The 26,190-nt window shown below is 40.3% G+C and overlaps 1 protein-coding gene across 1 annotated transcript in view; it reads right to left on the bottom strand.

Moving 5' to 3' along the window:
- Nucleotides 1-26,190, bottom strand: part of PTPRT (protein tyrosine phosphatase, receptor type, T) — a 350,042-nt gene that overhangs the window by 34,916 nt on the left and 288,936 nt on the right. The window contains exons 14-16 of the mRNA XM_010584069.1: nucleotides 18,521-18,673; nucleotides 5,616-5,620; nucleotides 2,472-2,659 (exon numbers count right to left, since the gene is read on the bottom strand). Of these exons, the coding sequence (XP_010582371.1) occupies nucleotides 2,472-2,659; nucleotides 5,616-5,620; nucleotides 18,521-18,673 (346 nt within the window). The remainder of the gene's footprint in view (nucleotides 1-2,471; nucleotides 2,660-5,615; nucleotides 5,621-18,520; nucleotides 18,674-26,190) is intronic.

Below are 26,190 nucleotides of genomic sequence, written 5' to 3'. Positions count from 1 at the left end.
AAATAGGGCTATCTACATCCAGTGCCAGTGATATATTTTTCTCTTGTGGTCTACATGTTTTATTGCTAAACAGAAGCAGCAGCTAAAAAGGCCCAAGTCACACTTTGGCCTCAGGTGCCGCAGGCAGACCCAAAATAACACACACACGGCAAGTGCTGACAGATTCCCACGTTCACACATACACACACACAAACAGCACAAACAGTTATCATCCACTTCACACCAGCAGTGACACCGCTTACACAATCACATCCTGCTTTTCATCTCAGTGTGGAGTTACATGCGAGATGCAAGCACCAGAAATATTCTTCTAGATGCCCTCAGTAAAACATGCTGCCTAGGCTCCAATAGTCTGTAGGTGAAGGTATACTTTAAACAAATATGGAAGGCAATTTCCAGGTTACTCAGTGGAGATGGGAATGTACAGAGATAAGAGACTGTCATGTGTGACTGATACACTCTGTTCAAAGTGATTTTTCATGAGAGTAAAATTATTTGGTAACGTCACTAAATAGGCTGTAATTTATGCTATCAATTTGCAAAGTAAGTAGAAAATCAGCTCCTTACAAGAAAAACCATATTTGGAGGTGACACTGATAGTAGTATATGAAAGCATATTTTAAAAGAGACATCAAATTCTTTTTTATGATTTTATCAACCATTCTGCAAAACCTTTTGCAAAGCCAGTTTTGCAGCTTTGTGTTCCTCCAGATTCCAGTCTGAGACACCGCTCTTAGCCAACGTAAACCTCCCACCTCCCAGGAGTTATAACACGCCTTGACATCCTCCCCGCATTTGTGGTATTGCTGGTGGTGGCTGAAAGCTTTTTGGAGCTGAAGCACTGCCGGTGTCCCATGCTCTAAAACCCAAATTCCACCATCGGAAATGACTGCTACTTCAGGCAATTACCTCTGATTGAAGGGTAGAACAGCGCATGTGATTTGAGAGATGTGGCATTCTCCAAGCTATTTCTTGTAAAGAAAGGAATTATGCAAATCTATATAATGTCATCGTTATTATATACGTATGTGGATAGCACTTTCTGGGAAAGGCAGAACTTGTGGAGCTGAAAGTTGCATTGACATTTTTCATGCTAATGTGCTATTTTGATAATTACCAATGCCAGTGCCAGAAAATTACATATATGCCAGCACCTGTTTTCTTCTTGAACATCAAAAACTAGATCTTAGGGCATCTGTAATTGAGCGGAATGTAGTTGTGGGTACTATTCATGGAAATGGAGGCCAAGGGGGGGCTAAGTAAATCTCCCAAGAGAATTATTGAAACCCTTTTTCAATATTAAACAGAGCTCTTTGTATTGATAGTTTAATTAGTGTGCTTGATTGTGGGGCATGAGTGACTAGACCTGGTTAACATACAGTTACCAGAAACATTTGTTGTGACAGTCTTTGATGCCATCTGATTAAAAAAATACTCCCTGGTGACAACCAGGAAAAGATTGCCTCTCAATTACAGCAAAACCCAGCCTCAATGGTACAAACCCCATGGACTCTTACTTGCAGGGTGGAAAAGTGAGCTGTTTTCATTAAGTAACTTATTTTTCACAGCTGTTATGTTATTTTTAAGTAGCTTTAATGCCACTATGCATATTAATTGCTTATTGCCTTCCCACAAGCTTACTACATTCATTATAATTATCGCTTGCAAGAGCAAAGTCTCACATATGTTTGATGCTATTTCCCTCTTCTGTTCTCTCTGCTCTAAATGTATATTCCTCTTCCAACTCCTCCCCAGTGTCATGTTTCTTCTTGTCATTTGGATTACATTCCTGGTCATTCCAGCTTGAGGGGAAGAGGTGGGGAGAGGAGGGCTGCTTTCATTTTTGCAGGTTACTCTTTGCTTCTCTCCTCACATGGAGTTGGAAGAGTAGATCAGTTGAACATATTCTGAGCCAGAGGTTTGAGCATACCAGAAAACTCCACCTTCATTTATGGTACACAAGGCTCCTGCCCTTGCCTTTTTACAATTCTGCATTCAGGTCATTACGCTGTGATTTAATTTGATCAATCATTCCAGAGTATTTGGAGCTCCCCAAAAGCTCAAGTGAAAACCCTTCCATTTCTTAAAGCCTGGCTTGCACTATTGTCAGCAAAAGCACATCAAGAAGTAAGGGACTATGGGACTCCAAGTCCTTCACTGAGTTCAGCACCTGTTAAATATTTACTGTCTGCTCTTTATGGGAGAGAGGGCACATGCTAACGGATGAGCACAATGTCATTATCTTACTGCTGTAGTAAACACCTTTTCTTTGGACTAGAGCACCACCAAGGATTGCTAGCGCTGTAAAATCCTACCCTCATAAACAGAAATGAGATGGAGAAAGGAAAGGATTAAGAGGGTAAGTAAATTAAGGAAAAGAAGCTCTTAAAAAGTTCTCCTCCCCTCCCAAGCATCTAGCCTTTGCGAGTGCAACTTCTCTACTCATTTCTGTGAGCGAAGGTTCCTCTCACCTCATACTCCTCTTTAAATCCATAGCCCTGTCCTCGCTTCATCTGGGTGATGTGCTGCAGCAGGTCGGCCACTCGGATGGCTGGCTGGAACTGCCCCCGGGGGTAGGACATTTCCACCGGCTCACAGCTCCGGTATGGGTGGGTCTGGATAGTCAGGGTCGGCTGGGTCATCTCTCCATGGTTACTGTCTGTTTTAAAGACAGGGAGGCAAAACAAGCTTTCACCTATCTGATATTGCCATTCTCATTCTTGCTCCGTTTGTTTAGTTGTTTCTCCACCACCCCGTAGGCTGGTGCAGGCACAAGAAAGTAAAAAAATAAGTAGGAAACACACACTTGCCTACAGCTGCCTAGAAAGACTAAATCACACTTGAATATTTTTTTTGTGTTGAGGAGACAAACCCAAAGAGATAGGAACAGAGTAAATAGCCAATCAGGCTAACAAGGGTACAGCACATAGAGTGAAATCGCACATTTTGTAAGGGTGAGCTCTGTGTAATGACTCCAGTTGAATTACATACCTTTCTTCACAAACCTGCAAAGAACGTGACTGAAAGATACATAGAGATGAGCAAGATATTCAAGCGGGATTTGAGGTGTACAGCATGAGATAACTGAAAGGGGCCCAAGTTAATAGGAAACAAATTATTAGCATTTCAAATAAGTCACACAGGATGTTAGAGGCAAATTAAACTGCTTGGCTAGTTCAGGCCTAAAATTTACATGTCAATTACAAAGATGTACTATTATCAGAAATAATAAACCAGTATAAAAATATAGTTATCTTGCATGCAGAAACCTAAATTTCAGACATGTAAAAGTAACAGAAAAAGGTTCTTTTTGAAAGAAATGGATTAAAAAAAATCTCTGTCACTATGCAGATGGAATTGTAACCTCTCATATCCCCAGCAAAACTCTATATAGACAGCAAAATATTCCTGGTGAACTAATAGAAAAGAACTTAAATAACCAAACAATTGACTGTCACAATATTTATTTTTAACAACAGAAACTCAGATTAAATGAAAAATTCCATTTCTTATCTAGCAGAACTGACCAAAGGTAAATAGTTGGCTAAATAAACCATTGGTTTTTCCTATGCTTACAGGCATCTGAGATACTCGGGTCCTTTTGCACATACAGGCCTTAACGGTCTGCATCAATTCATTCTGGTCTTACCCAAACCCAACCTATTAGCAAACAGAAAACATATCTCCCACAGATTGTCCATAAAACCTGCTTAGGACTGCATACCAAGGCTTGTTTCTTACAGAAAGCTTACTGACAAAGAGCCTACACACTATCCCTTGTCAGCAATACCACAGTCATGTTTTTGAAGGGATAAAGACTAAATAAATCAAATTGCAATTTCAGGGTGATTTTTGTGAGGCAGAAATATGGCCAGAATGCTATTGTAAACGTTACTATCCTTGAGAAATCACCATGGAGTTTTGATCAGCAGAAGTCAGGATCTCTGCCGCGTCCCTCATTGCAAAGGTGGGTAGGAGCAGACAGATGAGGGCATTAGACTGCCTTCCCAGCAGCTGGCAAAACAACGACATGACAAAACATGACACATAATGCTTTAGCTGGTTTACTGTTATATTAGGGGGAAGATATCAAGACAGGCATATGCTCTGTTTTGAAGTTGCAGGACTATGAGAAGGAATGCCAGCAGTGGACACTGCTGCAGGGCTAGCTGATCTCCAGGGTGAGATAAATAAGTCTGGTGGTTGAATTACCAGAGATGCTGAACACATCCTGCTGCTTCTGAAATAAATTAGCACAAAGTGATCATCTGCTCTGAAGATTAGGCTACTGAATTTAAGGATTTCTGAATCCCAGGTTCACACGAACACAGTCACATTCCCAGGACACTCAGAGATTTACAGAGCTACAGCTCTAGCAAAGCAACCCTTACATACAAAATGTGAATAAATTTGGGATTTAAGGAAGAGTAACATCCAAAGCATTTGTATAAACATCCCTAATGCTCCAACTAATGACAGTGCGAGAACTCTGAACAGAGGGAATTTCAAGGCTTATTAATTCCCATAGTTGGATTCGCTTTCCCAGTGCATCTTTCCTCCCCTATTCCCTATTAACCTCCTGTAATGGAGAGGAGAAGATTTTTATCGCGGACCATTTCCAACAGACGTACTATGCTTAATTTTCCATCATTAGGTTTAATACAAACCCAATTTCACAATTGGCTTCTCCGAGGAGCCTGCAAGTAATGCCACATTTTTATCAGCCCCAATTAAAAAACATTACAATATCCCTATTTGAGAGGGAGTCTTAAAACTAATGTGCGGTTCTAGTGCTAATACGGTAAGGGCACAAGCAGAGCACAGGCTACTTGTAAAATGTAGCTCAGACCAGTCACCTCCTTTGCAGGCAATTATTAATTTCTCTCTTCATCAGATCCTTTAATTCTGGTATACTTGGCTCTCCTCTCAGAAAGAAGTATCACAGGGAGAGGTGAAAACCAGGAAAGCAGTAACCCCCCCCTTTCCAGAATAACTTCCCTCAAAGTAGGTACCCACATTATGAATCTGGAACCAGAAGAAGCTGCTCTGCAGTAAAGAGGGATCTGACTCTGGCCTTTGAGTTTAGAGTGACAACTGTGCTTCTCATCTCTTTGGTCAGACAGATAAAAAATGGTACAAAACCCACTGATTGTAGTAACAGCTCTTGCAGCATGGTCCATGGCATCACACCGTTTGTGTGCCTTTCACCCAGCCAAGTGTTTCTGCTTTAAAAAAAAGAAGTGTCACACAATCTGGGTCATCCTACTCTCAACCCTATTACACACAGAGCTGAAACTAGGCAGCAGATCACCTCCTCTGGACATTCGTGACAAACACATCTTCAATGGCCTCTGCGCTACCTGAAAGAAAACCCAAGCCCGACACTTGTACCAGCTGAGGACAGCTGTCAGTTATTCCCACCAGCATTTTATCTGGGCCAAGGAAAGAGTGGAGGGGCTTTTATGGAGACAAATTGCTACGTATGAGGCAAGCCTAGCATTCATATGTTCTGCTAATAAAGCCTGATGCAAGAAACATATTGTTCCTTCTCCGTCTAATCACACTGTGAGCCTGAACTTAAGCATGGTTAATGAGGCACTCACACAAGGGATGACACCTTCTCTCAAGATGTGCTGTTTACAGCAATTTTGTGAACAATTCAAAATGCAGATAGGAGGGGAGGTAGCAGCAAACTGATCTCTCACTAGGACAATCAACCAGAAGTATCTTTGGAGGGCTTGCAAACAGGCTTTGCTTTTCCTGCAGGTTGAAGCTATAAACCACATCTCATTCCTTTTCGTACCATTAATACTGGAAAGGACAACAAAAATACCAGCCCCTCAGCAAAGTCAGGCTTCTGCTTTAACTGTTGCACTAAAGGCAAGTCACAGCCATCTTCCATAGTCCCTTCTCTCCGTCCCTTTCTGACAAACATGCCCTCATTCCCTTGCAAATGAGGATGAGTTTATAGGACTCAAATTGGCCAAGACTTTCACTGAAGTTTCGGCAGTGCCTCTAAAGCATGCGTGTCTTTTATGAGCTTTCAGTGAGAACAGCAAATCAAGAAAAGAAATTATTTTTTAAAGATGTTTGAAATAATTCACTCTAATACTTAGAAACTACTAAACATACCGAATCGTGCATCAGGGTTTTTTTGGATTATACTTCATATGCACATCTTATTTCTAGTCATATGTCCTCGTTTTGTTGATAGGAACACATACCCGTATCAAAGATGGAATACAGTTCCAAGAAATAATCGGAATTAAAACATTTCAAGAGATGGTGATTCCATTCTGACCCCAAAAGTTGTGGCAATGGTTAATTACCCTCACTGTCTAAACATCGCTTAATTGCAATTTGATTTTTGCTTAGCTTTGACTTGCAGGCACTGAATCTTATTATACCTCCTGTTAGATTAAAGAGCCCTCTGAGCATTTGAAATCTTGACCCATGCAGGCACTGATCAAATCACTTCTTCAGTTTCTCTTTGATAAAGTAAATCAATTGAGAGCTTCTGAAGTCTCATTAGGGCAGGCTGTTCAGTGCTCTGGTTCCTTCCTAGAACCATTTCCAATTTTTCACAGTTCTGTTTGTGCAGCTGTAAATAAAACAGGTATTCTGCACGTTGCTGGAAACATGCTGTTTGTAAGAGGATCACTTCTAATATTAGCAGCTGCAATAGCAAAATATGTTGTCAGCTTGTTTGTTAACCCTTTTTAGTGCAACACTCTTACTCCCCATACTAAGATGTCTGTTGCCAACACAGATATTTTGATTTCTGGAAGCTGACACTTCCATTATCAGCCTAAGAGTTCACAGAATACCCTGAAATTTTGTATAAGATGTTAAATCAATGATTCACTGGCTCTCACATAACTAGCCTGATTGGGAAACTCTCCAGGCATCTCAGCTTATCTGTTGAGGGTATAACTGCAGATAATCAAATTTAACAATGTTGACTACACTTTTAATTTTCACAGGCTCTCCCTGCTTACGAAATGCTGCTTCTGCGACTCTCTTCTTTGCTGGAGAAATAATCATGAACTTGCTGATGTAAGCTGTGAGGTTCTACTCTGCCAAGAGAAACATAATGGAGGTCAGCATGCAGAGAAAAGCTGAAGCAGAGGCCAGCTAGGTGGCACCTTTCCCCACTTGACAAATAACCCTGAGGGTGCAATATTATTGCTTGCCTCCTGCTACAACACCTTGTATTATATGCTTTTGTTGCTACCCAGACAAGTAAAATAAATATGTCTCCTTCCACAGAAAAACTGATAAACTCCTCCACAGATGTCACAGATAAGATGAAGAGCAGCTGAGAAATTAGATTCCCAGCCTGAAAGTGGCTCTGTATGATCAGACCCCTGTGCAATGTCCCAGTAAGGCTGGTGGGAGGGCACCTGCTCATCCAGAGCAGCTTTGGGGACTGAAACTTTAGATCCTTTTATAGATGTCATCTTGTTTCATAAATGTAGTTTTGTTAGCCTGAGAGATAGATATCTGGACAGAGTATGATGTTGCCTTCTGACCAGAAAACTAACATATGCCTCCAACACCTAAAAGCAATGCTGCACCAATATGTCATCTTGTATATGTAGAGAAGTTTCTTTCAAAACTTCTGCTTTAATATCCATGAATTCTTTCTGTGTCTGAAATAACAGGCCTATCATCTCTGTTTATACTTTCATTCTCTTAGCATTGGCAAGTGTGTAACATGGTAAGGCATCCTTTGCACAAAATAAATTATATTGAGTGGTGTTTGTGATGGATTCAATTACACACATATCCAGTCTCTCTACACTAGAGTAAGGGTTGTCAATTATTTGACATCTTCCAAGGATGACTACAGCATGGCTAATATCTCTTCCCCTTACACTAGGGATATGGTGCAAGCTGGTAAAATTAATTTGCTTTTTTGTGTGCTTCAAGGCTTTATTATATGACAAATATCCAGTTATAATATGCTATATACAATACAAACAGTGGTATGGCAAACCAAAGTCAAAACATCATTTGTCTAATGAGATCAACTGAGCTATAAAAAGGCACGTTCCTTAACAAAAAGCCTTCTGACACCAGGTTTGACAGAGAGCAGAGGATGCATCTTTCATTTCAAAGGCTATGAAGAAGCCAAATGTGCATAAAAAAAAAAGCCGAAAAAAGTAATTTTCTCTAGATTCTAACAAGAGTTTCAATAATCGCTTGGTAAACACCTTACACAAGTGTATTCTAATCCTATAAAAACTATTGCATACATTTTTTCATCAGTTAGCACAGAAGAAAATCCCCTTGAAGATGTAAGGAGGGTGATTTGGTGAGATGGACTAAGACTTGTGACTATTGGGCGTAGCATAATGGCACAGCTCTTCAAATGCATGGACCTCACCAAGTCAAATCTCTCTGCCTCCTTGGTGAAAAGGGGCTGTCAGATCTACCTACCTCACAGAGCAATTCATTAGTTACAGCTGAAAAACTACTGGCAAATTCAAAACAGCACACAAAACTAGAAGCCACTAAAGACTGGAAGAGAGAGTTTTCCAAGCCACCTGATCATCTGCAGGCAGAAAGAAATGTTAAGAGAAATTCAGCTCAAGTAACAGCCTACGAGGGCATGCGCCTCTGCTGATCATTCTGCTGCAGGCCGTTAGCAAACTGATGTGAAAGCCTCTCCCACAGGTCCTTAGAGGCTGACATGGCCTGGGAGGCTACAGATACAACTGAACAGATCAAGCCATTGATTTTCGAGCTTCCGTTGCAAAAAACCAACCCATCCTGCAATTTAAAAAGCCAGTAATGGTGACACTTGCTAATGAAGCAGTATCAGCTTCTTAATATCTTTTTAGTTCTTCAAACATTAGGTTGTGGATATACCCACAGCAGATTGACTAGGCATGGGCAAAAGCCCATCCAACCTACAGAAGAGTGAAATTCAGGGCAAATTTCTATGCATTTCTAAACACAAGCCAGTTTTTGCGTGAGACTTCATGACAGTGAGCTTTCTCTGCTTGTTCTGCCTATCTGCAAGGAACTACAAGGTACTGCAGCCCTCTTCATCCTCTCTGGAGGGCAGCAACTCTTGTTGTTTGGATCCTCTTGAGCAGTTGAAATGAGAACAAGGGTAAATGTCCTTACACACTGCCAGGAGATGTTAAGGGATGCAAGGGAAGGACATGCTGGTTCCCCTGAAGAGACTCCCTTGATGACATCTGCTGAACATCTTTGAGAGCTATTAGCCATGCAGGTTTTCTCCAAAAACAACCTCTAAGGTTGAACTACCTCCTCTTCAGGCCTTACAGTACTGGTACCACGTGGGCCTTGCTGAAATTTTAAAAATATGGAAAACTACCTCCTTTATTTCTTAGTATTACATACTCACTTCTCTAATGAAGATGTTTGTGCAAAACATTTAAATCCAGAGCTGTCTCCAACTGGAAGAGAAAACTACAGAGCTAAAAACATGTATTACATAAACCAGTATTAATCAAGCACAGGATAGGGTAGAGGCAAAACGAAAATCCCCTATATCTTACTACCAACAAATCATGTCACAGCCAAGCCTAGGGAGTCATCCACTATTGCAGATACAGAACATTTATTAGCAGAAGGCATAACAGATGGGAACAAATAGCACTGAACTGCAGGTAGTGCCCAAAGACAGATATTGGTAGTGGGATGACTGATGCCCTTTTTAAGATCTCTTTTTCTTTCCCAGGAAAGAATATTAATAAACGTCAAAAATTAAACTTACGTTGCTCATACAGCAATATCCAATGTCTGGTGAATCTGTCCAAGAAGCCAGAACACCAAGGTTTTAATTTGTCTTTAAGTCACAAGATAGAAATTTCTTCAATGCCAAGGGCTGTTTCACAGCACCTGTGGCTGTTAACTTCAGATGGAACTGGGGGGGAGGGTGACCACTCTGTGTAAGTCATGTCTTAAAAGTGCTCTATACTTAACTTCCCACATGTAAACCAGGGATATTAATCCTTACTCAGATATAGTGGTTAGTAGAAGTTAAGTTTGAAAGAGTTTTGAATACATAAGCACAAGACCAGTCTAATTCCTATTTCCTCTTTTTCCTCTCTAAAATATGGGATTTTGAAAATTTGGGGGGCTTTTTTGGCGTTTGCTTTCCCAGGAGAAGTACAGATTGAATCTGTCTATTGCTCCTTGAGCTTTGTATTATGAAGTGTGCAGTTCACACTGTAATTCTCAGTATCGGAACAGAGAGGGGAAACCAGCTCCCTCAAATGAGGGTCCGGTTTTCACAGATGCTGACTACCAGACTGAGAGCAGTTTGACATCTTCCAGCAAAGTGCAGGTCTGGGCCCTGTTTCTAAATTATAGCCAAAAGATAAATCTACCTTTAGACTTTTCTATTGACAATACTGAGTCTCTGGGAAACAAGAACAAACCTTCTGGAAAAAGGACTACTTTCCTTCCCCACCTCGTTAACAGATGGCTCATTCAGCAATTGCCATCAGCATTTTGATAGATAGCAGGATAAATGTGTGTATTGTGGCAGTCCCTCCAAGCCTCTGTGTCCCGGCTGTTAGTCTGTAAGCCAGAGCACTTATGCGATCAGTTGTAATTTCTTCCTGGTCTGTGGGCCTTCAACATGCTCAGAGTAATGTTTAAAGCAGCCACGGTAGATTACTGTGTCTGGAAGTGAACATTTACTGTAGATAATCCAAAATGACAGGTCTGATAAATACCATTGGTTAGATTCCGATCAACCACACATCATCTTTCTGATTCATAGCAGAGGAATTGCCTTCTTCAAATTCCACACGCAGGCAGCATCCTCCAGGGAGAGCCTAAAGTTGTAGGCTGTTATTACTCACTTTTGAAGGTACACCTCCAGTAAGGTTCTGGATAACTTCTTTTATCAGCTAACAGTTTCTGCCAATTTTGCTGTCTCTGTTAACTTACTGTAAAAACGTATGATTTTTAAAAATCTAAAAGCTAAGAGCTGCGCACTGGATGCTTTATTTATCATCTGAACAAGAAAAGCTAATTTTCAGAGATGCTGAACACTAGCACCTCTCTCTAAAGTTACCAGCAGCCATGGAACAGCCTTTGCCTCCCAGAACCTGCCTTTTTGTTATCCTCTCAAATCTATACCAAACTGCTTGAATATTTAGCATTTAACTCTCAGCATACACAGAATGAGGTGGGGCCACTTGCCCAAACCCAGCCTCTGATTTCTCCAAATAACCTCTATACTTGCAACTGAGTCCAAAACTGTAGGCTCCCACCTGCTTTGGACATGCAAATCCTTGCTTATATTCACAAGCCTTGAGGCACATGTAGCTGAGCCTCACTCACAGAACAAGGGGTAATGGTTTTAAACTAAAAGAGGGTAGATTCAGACTAGATATAAGGAAGAAATTTTTTACAATGTGGGTGGTGAAACACTGGCACAGGTTGCCCAGAGAAGTGGTAGATGCCCCATCTCTGGAAACCTTCGAGGTCAGGTTGGATGGGGCTTTGAGCAACCTGATGTAGTTGAAGCTAGCCCTCCTCATTGCAGAGGGGTTGGACTAGATGACCTTTAGAGGTCCCTTCCAACCCAAAACATTCTATGATCCTATGCCAGCTGCACAGACACAACCATGTACGTGAGTCAAAACTAAGCCAAAGGCAAGGTGGCATGTGGGAATTTGGCCCAGAATGTCAAATCCCATTCACAGAAACAAGAAATACTTCCTAAACCTTAATTTTTGAACTGTTCCTTCCTTGGAAAAAAAAAAAAAAATCAATTAATAGCAATAATAAGGCATGAGTAAAACAAAAGACTTTCCAATTAACACAACACACATGACCACAGGATTGATTATGATTTTGGAGCCCAGCCACTTAACAGTGCTCTCTCCAAGTTATTATCAAGATACGAGTGTGTTTGCTCTCCAATGAAGTGCAGTAGACCATACCTGTCTTCTTACCTAACAGCGTGGTCGATGGAACAGTGTCTGATGATACTTTGAGATGGAATTCCGTTCACCCACACGACACGGATCAATGGAAATCAACAGAAGATCAATAGGAAAAAAAGTTACAAAAAATGAAAACAAGGTTAGCTGTATCTCACACTCAGAAGATTCAGTCTATAGGTCATATTGGAAAACATACAAAAGCAAAGAAAATTTAGAAATGAAAGAAAAGTCTGGCACTAGTACCTGAGTAGTAGGAATTCAACAAAGATTTGCTCTGAAGGGTTTTGCTTTGGACAGAAAATGAACAAGGAGAGGGTGATGCTAGGTAGGAAAGACATAAGGAAAAGACTTTAGACATATATTAAGAGAGAGAAAGAGAACAGGGAGAATGTTCCTCAAAGAACACAGTAATATGGGATATATAAGGCTTATCAAAATGAATTATATTTTTCATCTCGACATGCATATTACATTTATTACATTGTCATCATGATGGATTTTCTTTAATATAAGCACTCCAGACCCCAAATATAGTATTATAGTTATTGTAAATCAGTGTGTTCCTACACGGGATACACATATAGGACTATATTCTAGATATCCTTTTTTTAACTGAAGGAACAAACTTATGTTTTTGTCTCTAGGAGAAAGATCCTTAAAAACAACCCCTAAAATACAGAGAATCAAATGCAGTATTAACAGCATAATAAGCCTGCTCAAACATAATGTACACTAGTACCACAAAAATACACAGGTAATGTAGCAAATTTTTTTGTTAAAACAATACACGATAACAAGGGACTTGTTCTTCAACCCAGGACTGTTCATAGCAAATCCTATAATCCTTTCCCCTGTGAATTGGGTTCTTTCAGCAGGACAAGCATCCCTGCTTTCTCCCATTAAAACATTAGCTTTCTCTGGACAAGAATCCCCAAATTATTTCTGTATTAATCAAATATTTAGGGAAAGGAGCCAGGACTCAACATCTTCACAGTAGATTCTTTTCTCGATAGTAAATTTATGAGGCTGGTTTATATCTACAATAGCATACATGTACATTCTTATGGTAATCCATCATTTCTGAAGGCATATTCTTTTGTTATCATTCTGCATTCACTCTTAGAGTTACAGGTATTTATTCATCTCCTCCTCAGAATGTTGGGAAACAAGCTAATACAAATCTCAGTACATCAGAAAGATGACAATAGATAACACAGGAAAAACCATTCCATAATCCAATAGAAATAGATAAAACTCAGAATACATCAAAGTACTTTCAGAAGCGATTTTTGTCTCTCTAGAGCAAACACCACTTAAAAATTTCAAGTTATTCTATGGGGTGAACCAAAGAAGTTGCTAGTCTAGGGAGTTTCATAAAGTCTGCCAAATTACCTCCTAAGCAGTGTATAGCCAACCAGTAAATGAACTCATTCCCGTTCTACATTCTCCTGCCATATTTTCAAACTTACACCACTTGAAAACACATTAAAATAATCAAATTTCTCATAGCTTAGTCTGCTGGAGTTCTGCCCCTGCTGCATACAAACCATAAAGCATCTCTCACCTGGGGCCTCTTACACTTTCTCCCCTGTGTGTGTCAGCTTAAATCAGACCCTCTCTTTACTGTACTTGGAACACAGCCATTTTTGCAGATGTATAAAATAAGGTCTAAAAAACGTAATTTGTTTGCCCAAGTCACAGAGCAAGTCAACAGTCAAGGCGTGGAGCGGGACTTGATTTTTCTGAAATTTGGGAGTATAAAAGAACTCATTGGGCCATACTGCCTTTTCAGGAATTGCTAACAATAAATTACTTAGGCAGCTGAAGATACACACCTCACTTCAATGAGTTTGATTAAAAATGTTACTAACTGAGGTTTATGAAATGAACCATATTTGTGAGACTGGGAGGTAAATTCTAGATTATTTTTTTAGAAGAAAAAGTGGAAGAAAACACATTAAAAAAAAAAATTCCCAAAACTTTGGAGAGCTCATTCTCAAAATCATTCTGGTAGTGGCTTCTGTAACAAGAGATGTGTACACAGTGCTGCTACCTAACCAGAGGTTCTTACAGCACTAGTGTGTGCAATCACAGGAAACACTTCCACAGAGGATTTTACATCAGGGTACGGATTAAGACTTCATTTAAGATTTTCTTTATACTCCCTGGAGTGTCATGTGAGGCCACACAGATCCCTCTAGTCACGCAGAATGGTGGAGGCTCCTTCCTATTCTGAAAATTATTCTCCCTTACTTTTCATAAGGTTTTCTGAACTAGCAAACCCCACAAAAATCCCAAAGCAGCATGAAAAACAGTAAAAGGGATTTTGGTATTTTTTCCTTTTATGCCTTCAATGAAATTTGGCTTTATTTTTTATTTTTAAATTCATTTTAGAATTTTTCACTAAAGAAAACATCTCATGGTCATGATCTTACAAGTCCTTGGACTCCATTTAGCACATAACCTAACTATGAGTGAAAATTATCTATTGGATAGAAGCAAAAACTAGACCTTGATGTAATTGTCTGTTGTGACTTACTGCAAATTTGAAGACCTTTACATTTCATTCATCACAAAAACATGCAGGATATGGAAAAGTGTGAATTTAGATGTTTCTTGGCTAAAAGTGATCCTTAACAACCTGGGTGCCACTTACCTACATCTCCCTCTTACCTCCTTGTTCTCACTAGTAAAAGCACACTAACTTAGTAACTGTACAGTAGTGCCCACTAATGCAAAACTCAGTTCCCTACAGCTTCCAAAATGCCGTCTTCAAATTCTGCTTCTGTCTGTAACATGAAAGCTATCTACCTAAACTGTATCAAGTCTCACTCCTGAAATTGTCTGGAAAGCCGTCTCCTCCCAAACTGAGATGTCACAAAAGTTAAGCACACCCTAATAAATCAGTCTCTAGCAAAACCGGCTGCATTTTAAGAGATTAAATCCTCAGAATCAAACAGTTCCTGCCAGAAACCCCCAAAGGATGTCAAGATGGCTGTGCTAGTGACACGGCATTCTCCTGGACAAGCCCGCTCCATGGTATTTTAGCACTGCAAACCCAGAAGCGCAGTTTCTTTGTGCAGGACATCATTAGTGCATCATTGCTGAGATGACATACTACTGCTTCTCCCATCACATGGATGGGCTGCCAAATTGTGCACAATTTCTGTGCAATAACAACCCCTTGCACACCCTTCTGGTCAGGGCACAGATATTGGTGGATAACTTTAGGCCCATCTTGTCTCCAATTTGTCATCTCATTTCGTACTAACCATGCACGGAGTCAATGCCTACACGTGACTCTGCTGCACCAGTCAGAGGAAAACGTCGCTGCTTTCCAAATATTCCTGCAAACTGAGGAGCAGGCCCAAACACTGCAAGTACCATCACCTACCTTTAATGGATTTAGGATATTTTTCTATTTTTTAAAAAGCAAGATATTTGAGAAAATAAACAACTATGATAAGCCTGCTTCACCTCCACATAATCTGTGGGCAAAACCAGACAAGCTGGAATAGCCATGGACTAATCTATCTTTCAGCAGACACATATTCTGATTCCATATGGTGTCAGAGACAGAGGCTCAGTCCATAAAATCTCTTCAGTTTAAAATCCTGTATGTACCAGTAAGAATTCAGTCTGAGTAATGAGTTACAGTGTAGAACGGAAAGAGGGATGAGGGGCTTTGCTTTGGGCCAGGAAAGATAAATGCCCAATTCTCTTCCACTTTTCAGCAAGACCTGAGGTCTCCCTGTTCCAGCAGAGAGGCTACAGATCATCCAGAATGTAATTACATTTGCTAATGAACACCTCTGCCAAATGAAAAAATTCAAAACTACAAACGTCCAACAGGACTGTGTGCTCCTGAGCACTGCACTGGCTTCAACAAAGGACTCTACTGCATGCAAACATGACTTTATGGATGATGCCTTTTGCATGAGTTTCTACTGAAAACTGAGATAGAGTAGGTGAAGACATCTGCATTTTTACCAACAGCAGAGACAGGAGGATGGTAACTCTTAGTGGGGAAAGAATCACCATTACTACACTGCACACTTTTTTCAGAGTAGCCTGTAAAAGCAGCCAGGTGTATGTCTCCTCAGAAAAGGAGAGGCTGATAAGCAGAAAGGCAGCTGCTGTCCTTCATGATGCACAGCACCAGGCAGCACCCTTTACAGTTGCTGGACCTGTCAGGTGGGAGCTCCCTGTGGGGTGACAGTGCTGTAAGGCAGTGAGACAGGCAGCAAACGGAGGGGCTATAGCAGGAGGGCCCCAGGAACAACAGAAGTCCTCCTGCAGCAGGAGCAGACCAGTGGCCAAGATGGAGAGACTATGGGAAGAAAAAGGCTTCTATAGGGACTCACTGAATTTGTTCTGTCTGAAAAGTCATTAAAATTATCGGGACAGAAAGGAAAAACTGGAGGGAAGGACACATGCCCTGCAAGGACACTGTTGTCTGGACATAAACTTGTTTGCAAGTCATTCAACAATTGTGAGGTATCGTACTTAAAAAGCTGTCTTATTCTATCACTTTTGTGAGCTAGCAAGGTGATCTTGGGCTTGAAAACACTTAGCTTCTCTTGGTGGACTTTCTTCAAAAAGGAGAGGGGTATTTCCATGTCACAGCTACAGTCAACTCAGGCTCCCATAACTGAGGGTCAAGATGGAGAGGATGACTACCTACCATGAGATATCTGCAAATGCTATTTACTGTTGGGAGGCAAAAGGACAATTTAAGAAGGAATTTGACTGCTGCTTAAGACAGCTGATTTCAAAAGCTAGGATGGATAACCCCCTATAAAACTCTGTTAGTTAGCAGGAAGGTAAAGAAGTAATCCTATTATGTTCAAAAGTTAGAGTAGGCCCATATAGAAACCCTCAGGTATTAAACTCTATTAAGGCTATCTTTTAAAAATAAAGTCTTTTACCCACAAAATTCCTGTATCAGCACGTGCACACTATTGCACAGAAGAGAACTTACCTCCAACACCTCAGCATCCTGGACTTGGCACTAAAAAGTTTGGAGAAGTCATGAAGGCTTACTGGTAATTGTTTCTCAGGGATACGAAGAGGAAAAAAAGAAAAGAATCGGCCCATAACTTGACTCAGGCTGTGTTATAGAGGGAGGTAGTGATAAAATCTGCAGTGATGTCAGACAAGCAAAGGACTAACTGATTAAAAAAAGAGAAAACCTGGAGGGTTGCTTTTTTACAAAATTAGATACAACATACTTTCTATAGTTGTCATTTCAAGTAAATGACTCAGCTGTTTTAATTAGTCTCTCAAAATACCAAGGGGAAAAAAATGTGGTCACATTTCAAGCTCATCTCTTATTTTCTGGTTGGAAAAAAGAAATTCCCCAAAGTTTAAAAAATCCAGACTCTGAAGAAAGTGTTAAAAACTTCATTTTCCCCATACATTTTAAACAAGCTACCTTTGCTGTTTCTAGGATGTCTGTTACAATGCTGTCTTCTGCTATCCTGTCTTTCAAAGATATGAACCACTGACAACTCTTGCTGTCTCTTTAGAAGATATAGCTACTCAGCACCTGAGAAAATTAGATCTTGACTCAAGTCAATTTAATATCAGAGAGAAGTGTTCACTGCTAGACTTGACGGTCCCAAACACCTATTTATCCATCTCACAGGTATGTTACACAGAGTGGCAGAAGCAACACATGCAGATGGAATTTGACATGACCTACAGATAGAGGGGAAAGAAGAATTCACTCAGCCTGTCCCACTTAATCTGAGATTACAAAGAAAGGTTTCAATGATAAAACATATTTTGTACCATAAGCACTTCCATGTTATTAATTAGGGGAAAAAACACTTCACTAAAGATGTTTAAGAAAGACAAAAGAGTTATAGTACATACTTGTGTTTCAGAGCTGTCCCCTGTTCAAACTAGCAGGCTAAGTGTCAAAAGAAGGAGTGACATTCCCATAGTGTCTAAGTTAAAATTTATTTAATACGAAAAAGTTACAAATCCACCATGCAATCCACCATGCACTCAATCTGGATCTAGTGAGGCTAAAGTATGTCTTTGTGCTGCTCTTCCAGCTACAGAGGTCTGAGTGATTTACAAGTATTAACTAAGATTAGTTTTACTGAACCCGTGTGAAGAATAAACTGAGAACACAGATAAAAGAAGAAGTGCTGTCTTTCCACTTCTCTAACCAGGAGACCATGCTTTCTTTCATAACAATTTCATACAGAAAACGTTATTTCATCCTGCAAGTCAGCTAAGTGATTTGATTTGACTCTTCTACTCACAAAGGAAAAAATATTTCTGAAGAACAAATAAACATGTGCCTTTTTGACTGTCTGATGCAGTTATTAGAATAGACTTCATAAATTATTCTCAGCAGATTTAAAGTTGGAAGGAATGCTCTCCACCTATCTGACAGTTAAAATAGAGGCAGGGTCAGAGACATTTTAGACTACTGATTTCTAGCGAGCTTTTGCAATGATCTCTATCACTGTCATTCCTAGCTCCTCAATATTGTGCCCATAGGAATAGGTCCTTTTAAGAACCTAGAGCTCTCCAAGGGGGACATATCCATTGCAAGCAAGTTAAACTTACTGAATCCATTAACATCTTGGCAGCTGGAAGAAAAAGCTTCTTCATTGTGAACAGCACTGAGTTTGGTAGAGGTCTTGTCGGAAGTAGCCACGGGACCCATCTCCCTCTGCGTGCTGGTCTGAGTCTCCTTCTGCTTCTTGGCTAGCTTCCTTTAGGGTGTTTTGAAGAGGGGAGAAATCAAGGTCAGTTTTCCCTCATTAAAAACAAAGCAATGAGTAAATATTTTGAAAACCACAATTATCCCACTTGGTCAGACATGCAGGGCATGTGGCAGGCCGCACAAGAGGAAACCCCACAACTTTTTAATATAACTGTTGTGGAGCACAATAAATATAGCGATACCAGTCTTTGAGCTTAGCTGTCCCTTCCGGTAACTCATCTTGCACAAACCTGCATCACCCCAGCAGTAGGAGTGCTACATCATCCTTGACAAGGGTGGCATAGGTAAAGTCACTGGAGCGGGTGTCAGCCGCTCAGGAAGAGCAGAGGGCCCGGGATGAGGGCAGCGATCAGAACCGCTCACCAGGAGGTAAATGGGACATCTACATCCATCCCCGGGGACACCTGCACCGGGGATTTTCTTTGAGTGCCCCGGTGGAGACTGAGACCTGACTCGGTGCAACCTGAGAGCTGGAGCAGGAGTTTTGCCCTGTCCCCAAGCAGAGCAATGAGGACAGCAGCCCCTACTAAATTTTGACACACACCCGAACTGCACTGAGGATCGACAGTTAGTGAAGGGTGGGGCAATTTAAAGGTTGAAGTTATTTTAGAAATGTTCAAATATGCCTCTGTTCTGGGAAAATGGGTGTTATTTTGAGGAGACGTCAAAAACATTGGCAAAAGCAGAAACACTGCCTGCTCTGAAAACACTAACAAAGCCAACAACGTAAGAGGCTCCCCTTTTGCAAACACAGGTAATAATAAGAAAATGGAGAGAAGCAGAAGTGAGCTGCTAAGCTTCCATTGACATTTGACTGCCCTGTGCTTCATTCATATCAGAGAGCAAAACTGTTTAAAAATGAATGTGTGACATTCTACAACCCGCACCTTGAAAAAATATCACACAAATCCCTAGCACCAGCAAAGAACTTTGCTTACGCTACTTCCGTAGATAAGAAAACAAAACAAAATAAAAGGGAGAAAAAGAGATTACTGTAAGAAGGAGCTTTAGTTTTCTTTTTTTCCTCCAACTCAAAGAAAAAAAAAATCCTAACAACTAAATTATTTTGCAAAGAGGTTTTTCTTCACTAAAATGACATGCTTATGGTAAATACTACCTATTTTTTTAAACTTCATTAGATTCTTTAAGGGATATTCCTTGCAACATATTCCAACAGGCTTTATTTATTCACAGCACATGTCAGAGTGGCATTTACAAGCAAGTTCAAGCACACAGCTGAGCCCCAGCCCTTCGTGAGATGGGTAGCTAGGCCAGTTACACTCAGTTGCAAGGAAGGGTCAAAGAGAACAAAAACCTTTGCCTGTGTCTGTGGGAAATGAATATTTTAAGGCAAACTGATAATCCAGACCAGGAGAGCACAGATTTATGGAGAAGTGTCCAATGTTTGATGCAAACTTTTGAACAAATACACCTGTTTCATCTGCTCCACCAGGCTTTTACAGTTAGTGGTTTCAATTCAAACCATAGCTATTCAAATTGGGAACATAATTACAGAGTGCATATTTAGGTCTCACACAATCTCCATGGTGTATCCACTTCTGCAGATGAAGATGCAAACAGAGTAACTGTCCTTGAGTGATGAAGCAAAAAGCTGGCATTTAATGATGTTAAAAGCTCTGCTTCCAGTGTTCAGCAATGTTAGCACAGTCAGATTTATTAACTATGAGCTGCAGCCATGGGAGCCCCCTTTTTTTGTGCTGTGGTACCTGAGGTAACAACAATAGTCTTGAAGTGTATTAACCCTGCTAGGCGGTTATTTTAATCCTTTAGATTTGCTAATCATACATGGCTATGTGAATTCTTTGGCAACAGGAATTAAAATTTCTCAGTGGGAAACACTAATCCAAAATGCCAAAGTCCTTAATAACAAGCACTCTGGACTGCTGGGGTGAGCCATTACAGACGACCACTACTGGTGTTTAAAAATGGTGAGTCAAAAAGGGTGACTTCCTTATTAAATCCAGATTAAATTATTTGTGGAAATAATTATCTGTAAATCCCATTGCCTGGTATCTTTTCAGAGATGCCAACAAGCTACAAAGAGCCAGAACTGGCAGACTCGTTTTCTCTTTCAGTGAATGAGCAATGACATTTCTGCATGTGCTAGGCAGGAAAAAATAACCCCAAACCCAAGCCCATTAGTCCCCAAAGGCCTGCTTACAAAAGCCCTATGCAAAGCAGTTCTACCTGGTCCTGTAGAAGACAGAGAGGCCCCTAAAACATTGGCTTGAATGCCTAAAAAGAAAAGGTGACATGAGTTTAAAGTTCTCAATCTAACTCGCACACACAAACCAGGCTGCTCGCAGGTGGACCAGCTAATGCTTACACATGTTCAGGGAGAAGCCACACAGAAAATTGTTCTGCATCTGAAAACGCTATTATTTTCTTTCAACAGCGTGTTATCCTTTTTAACCTTTCTCCCTCTCTATTCCGAGAATGTAAAAGTTCTTCATCTAAATTTAGAAGGAAAAGGAAGACAGATCTCTTTTGAGGATTTCAGAGCTAAGCATGCCAGACACATCAAGGGGCTCTTGGTTTCTAAATGTGCCTTTTCTGCCTCCGTTACGTGTCTGGATAGAGTGGCAGCACAGGACTAAGCCTATTTGGTCCTTACCATCATTATAATTCATAGAAAGGATTACAAAATCAAATGACTAGCACTTTCTAGAATGTTAGGGATGTGACTTAAGCCCACAGCTAGGTAGAGGTTTATTTCCCAGCATGTCAAAATGCCTTTGGAATTGGAAAAGCATTTATCTGGAAATGCTGTTTCCAAAAATAGGGCACTTCAAGGGATCTCTGTGGATCACTGACAAGCTGCATCAGTGACACGGCTCCTGCTCTTCTTACTGACCAGCCTCCCTTAAACACAACAACTGCAACACTCAGATGAAACTGCTATCAGTGCATTAGTGTCAATCACGGGCCAGCCGCAGGCTGCTGCCAGTGGGTACCTGGCACAGTCTGTCACCAGGCACTGAGAAGACACCTTCCGTCCATGCATTATGCAGTTGAAAAGGGGAAGACATAAAGGACCGGGCAGATATTTGGAAGAAGAGTCTGATACAATCAACACAGGGTGAAGAGACTGAAATGTCAAAATGTGAATAAGGTGATATTAATGGCTGTTTTACATTTAAGCGTAAGGACAGTGTGCCAAGAGGAAAACAGGAGTCCCTGGATGGGGTTTACTGTGTTGCTCTTTTCAGTTCAAGAGGGTTTGTAAATGAAGAGATGATGTTTACAGGCACTATACACACACAACGGATGAGACAGAAAGATGCTCAAAGCAGAATAAAAAAATGAAACCAGCTGTATAATCAGGCAGTTGAAGTTAACCCAACTAAAGCAAGGATAAGAACTATTGGCAGTGAACTTCAATTCAGTGAGAATTTTTTGGGGGAAAAAAAAAAAGATGGGAGACTTGATTCAGCTGTTTTTCAAACTTCTACTCCTATCAGAGAATAGATATAAAATGCTGAAGCACTATATTAAAATTGCAGGAGTTCCAGTTTAACAGCCAAGGAATGCAAGCTTAGTATCAAGCACAAACCATTGACTGCCACAGGCATTAATCAGAAAGCTTAAGCAACACTTTCAGTTAGAAGTATCTGCAGGATCAGACTCCTGTTTTGCAGAGGTCTGGATAAACTTCAAGGATTATATTTTAAATGCAGCTTCAAACTCTAACTTTTTATATCAATTTTACATGCATGAATGTTAAATTTGTAACTGCCACTCCTAAAGAGCTCTTGTACATGTACGTTGACAGATTTAATTTTAGATGTTTCACAAGGATGGATTATATACACTATAATGTAGATTTGCATGCACAGGTAATTTAGATATTAGGTATAGATCACGTAAGTTAAACATGAAATTTCCTCCTACAGACAAGAATTGCATATTGCCCTCATTTTCAATATGCAGTTTAAGAAAGCTACAAAATACAATTCCTTTTAGATATTTGTGCGCAGCAGCCTGCTAGGAGTATACATATTATTTATAATGAAATCTGCACAAATTTAAGGCAGGCAGTGATCAGCCGTGCAATACCCAACTGGGAGCACTGGTTAATAGCAGTTCTATTGAAAAGGACCTCTGTCCCCCAAACCTGTAGATCACAAACTCAATTTGACAGACAGTTTCATGCTGGTGTAAAAATAAGGGAGGGATTATACATGGCACTATGGTCTGCAAGGCACAGGTAATCTTTTTGCTCTGACCAAGGATCACTAAGGCCTCTGCTGCAATACTGCACTTCAAATAAGATGGGTGCCAAAGGGACACATACAAGGCAGAACAAGAAAGGTAAATCTAGAAAACATGAGCTACAAGCAAAGGCCAAAGGCAATATGGATCTTTAATCTAGAGAAAAGAAAATCAAATCGGGCTGACAGGTCTTCAAACATATGAAAAGACACCACAGGGAAGCTGTTCTCCCTGTTTACAGGGGCTGAGAAAAAGTAATAGGGCTAACCTGTGGGAAGGGCAGTTCATTTTAAACTTTAGGAAATCCATATGCAGTAGAGGCTGCCCATCTCTCAAGCCAACTGGGCCGGTGGGCTGTGAAATCTCAGTCACTAGAGGTCTTTAAACAGCGAGCAAGAGGAATGAGAGTTAAAAGCAGTACAGCTTCTGGCAGCCTGACAGGTGGGGTATCTCCTCCCCGTGCTCCAATGGTCCTGCCAAAAACTGCAGTTCCCCACATGCTCCCTTTGCGCAGACTGTAACCTCAGCAGAGCTGAGGAATATTCTCTGGCCTGAGCACATAGGCAGCTTACTGCTTCTTATAGCTGCTACAAGGGCAAATCCTCCACTTGCAGGCAAGCGTGGAGACAGCTTTACTTGCACTTTTTTAGCACCTGCCAGGGTGAAGCCAAACTCAGTGCAGGTTATTGCAGGAGCAGAGGGAATTCACCAGAGTAAAGGTGAAGTGAGGAGTGAGGAGCAACCACACCACTTTTACTTACAAAGCAAACGTTACTTTGACACCAGAAAGTGACGTAACGTAGATGTAAGTCAAAAGATGCTCTGAATATTTTGTACTGTGTGTATACAAACACGGGGTCTTGAAATGTAGGGCTGTGCTCTCTAAGTTTTACTTGATCAACTTAATCACTATTTGTGGAGGACATTTACTTAACAACCACATAAACTTTAGACAAGACAGGTCCATATAAGAACCATACAGTATACATATATGCTGGTATAAACAGCCAGCAAACACTGCCCTCTGCAAAGTTTAGGCTTGCAATCACCACACAGACATGCTCTAAATAAAATCTCACCTCCTTTCTGGATTTTAATTGCATTTTTTAAAATTTGCTTTCATTAGACTGGCATAAGCACTGATTGATGTTTCTGTTTTTCCAGCATCTAATGAGAAAACCAGTTTCTCTTAAAATTCTGATTTAGCAAGCTGTCCTGTGCAGGCAGATCCCACCATCCATGGAAATATATGGAGATATTTATGTATGTATGTGGTTATACAGAGGTATGCCTATAAATAAAATAACGTTTTATTTCTTTTCAAATGTCCCACAGACGGTGGAAATAAATTCAGCACAAACCCTGTTATTTCAGAAGATGCAAGTATAAATTTAGCTTAATACCTTTGACAGAACCTCTGCCATGAAAAGAAAGTCCTGGCTGAAACCACCACAACAATTAAAATTGGTATGAAATTACGATGGGAGTTGAAGGGGCTTCCTACATTGAAATCTTGTCCTCAGGACTCTGATCAGTTGAGGGGAAAAGGAAAACAACATATTGGCTACTGAGTGCCCTTTTCTTATAAATAACATTAAACTGAGTTCTTGTAACACATACATGAATCTATGTATTTCTAGAAATACTTCTCTGGTCTGATATCACTCTTGATTAAATTTCATTCTGCAACCATTACCCAGCCCAGGAGAAAGAAACAAACCAAACCAAACCAAAACAAAAAAACAACCCCCACACAGAAAACATTTCCATTCTTTTTCCTGGTGAGGAAAGAATAAAGCCTTGATATGGGTTGCTGCTGTTGAAAATACTGTTGCAAAAGAGGTCTCTGTCATTAAATGCAAAACCTCCTTTAAATCAAATGAATTGCTGTCTGTGTTTTACAGCTTCAGCTAGGAAAACAAAAACTTTCAGACACGGCTGGGTTGCTATTTTACATTGCACATCATATCTTACAGTGCATTAAACTTAAGTGCAATGTGATGAAGCTAGCAATTCTGTATAGACTTTAGACAACATTTGTATTGGTGTAAATACAGAGTAACTCCTCTGAAACGATTCATGCATCACCCTGGCGACATTGATGCAATGAGTGCACCAGGACAGGAACTCCTAATTCCGCATCCCTCTCTTCCCATCACGCAACCAAGTTCTGTTCGAGGATCTCAAATCGTAAGCAACTAAATTTTAATGATGATACATTGAGGTACACAAAATTATGTCAATCCTGCACAATGACTTAGCAAGTTAGGAATAGAGGCCTCCTGGGTTTATATTTCCACTTAAAGCATGTTAAAGATCTTTATGGCCTTCTCTTTCAGCCACAATAATATCCCTTCCTATATGTTGTAGGAAGTTTTTTATGAAGTGTTGCTTCACAAAAATCCTGTAACTATTTACCCATAATGATGTATGCACAAAATAGCTAAAAGAGCTGCTCTTATAAATAAGAATTTTTGACTGGTTTCACCGAAGCTGCAGGTACTCAACCATCTTACACAATCAGATTTTACAGTCTTGGATTGCAGCAGAACACAAGACAGGCTGAAGGCAGAACTCCAGCCTAGAGATTACCACAATGCTTATGGCCCGTTTCTGTAAAAACCAGTTACTCATGATATATGTCTCCGTGACTTTATTAGACTTATCATTAAGAACTGTTTAGAGGAGTTAGGGTTGGAGATTTTGGTCCCTAACAAGAAGAGATGCCAGTATAGCAGATGAAAAAGGGTTGAGAGGAATTATTTGAAAGCAGATGAGAATTACTCTAAGAAGCACAACTTTGAAGTCCAGAAACTGAAACTAAAAATAAAGCAATGTAGTCCATATGGTCGTATTTAAAGCTCTGCCAGCAGATTTATTTGAGAACCTGCTTTTCGATACTGGTAACTCATTCAACTGAATTTTACTTCAGGATTAAAACATTCACACAAGGTCATAGCATGCAAACCAATTCTATTTAAAAGATCTCTATATATACATATTGCTGCTCTTATTTTCACAAGATTTCAAATAGACTTAAATCAAACCTCTCTGCTCACAAGAGGCTGTAGCAATTTCTATCAGCTTTGGCTTAGAACTACACAGTCCTTAGCAGTTTAAGATTTTCATCTGCAATCATAATGAAACATCCTATTTCATGTGAAACTTGAAACATGAAACTCAATCAAACTTCATCATATGCTTCTTCATGGATTCTCTTGCTTTCTTCCCTCACTACCGCAACATCCCTTGTACCCCAACTATTGTTCGGGG

This window comes from Haliaeetus leucocephalus, unplaced genomic scaffold (genome assembly GCF_000737465.1).
Source record: "Haliaeetus leucocephalus isolate CR32 unplaced genomic scaffold, Haliaeetus_leucocephalus-4.0 Scaffold933, whole genome shotgun sequence".
NCBI lineage: Eukaryota > Metazoa > Chordata > Aves > Accipitriformes > Accipitridae > Haliaeetus > Haliaeetus leucocephalus.
Note: the sequence above shows the minus strand (reverse complement) of the source record. Positions and strands in the feature narration are given on the sequence as shown.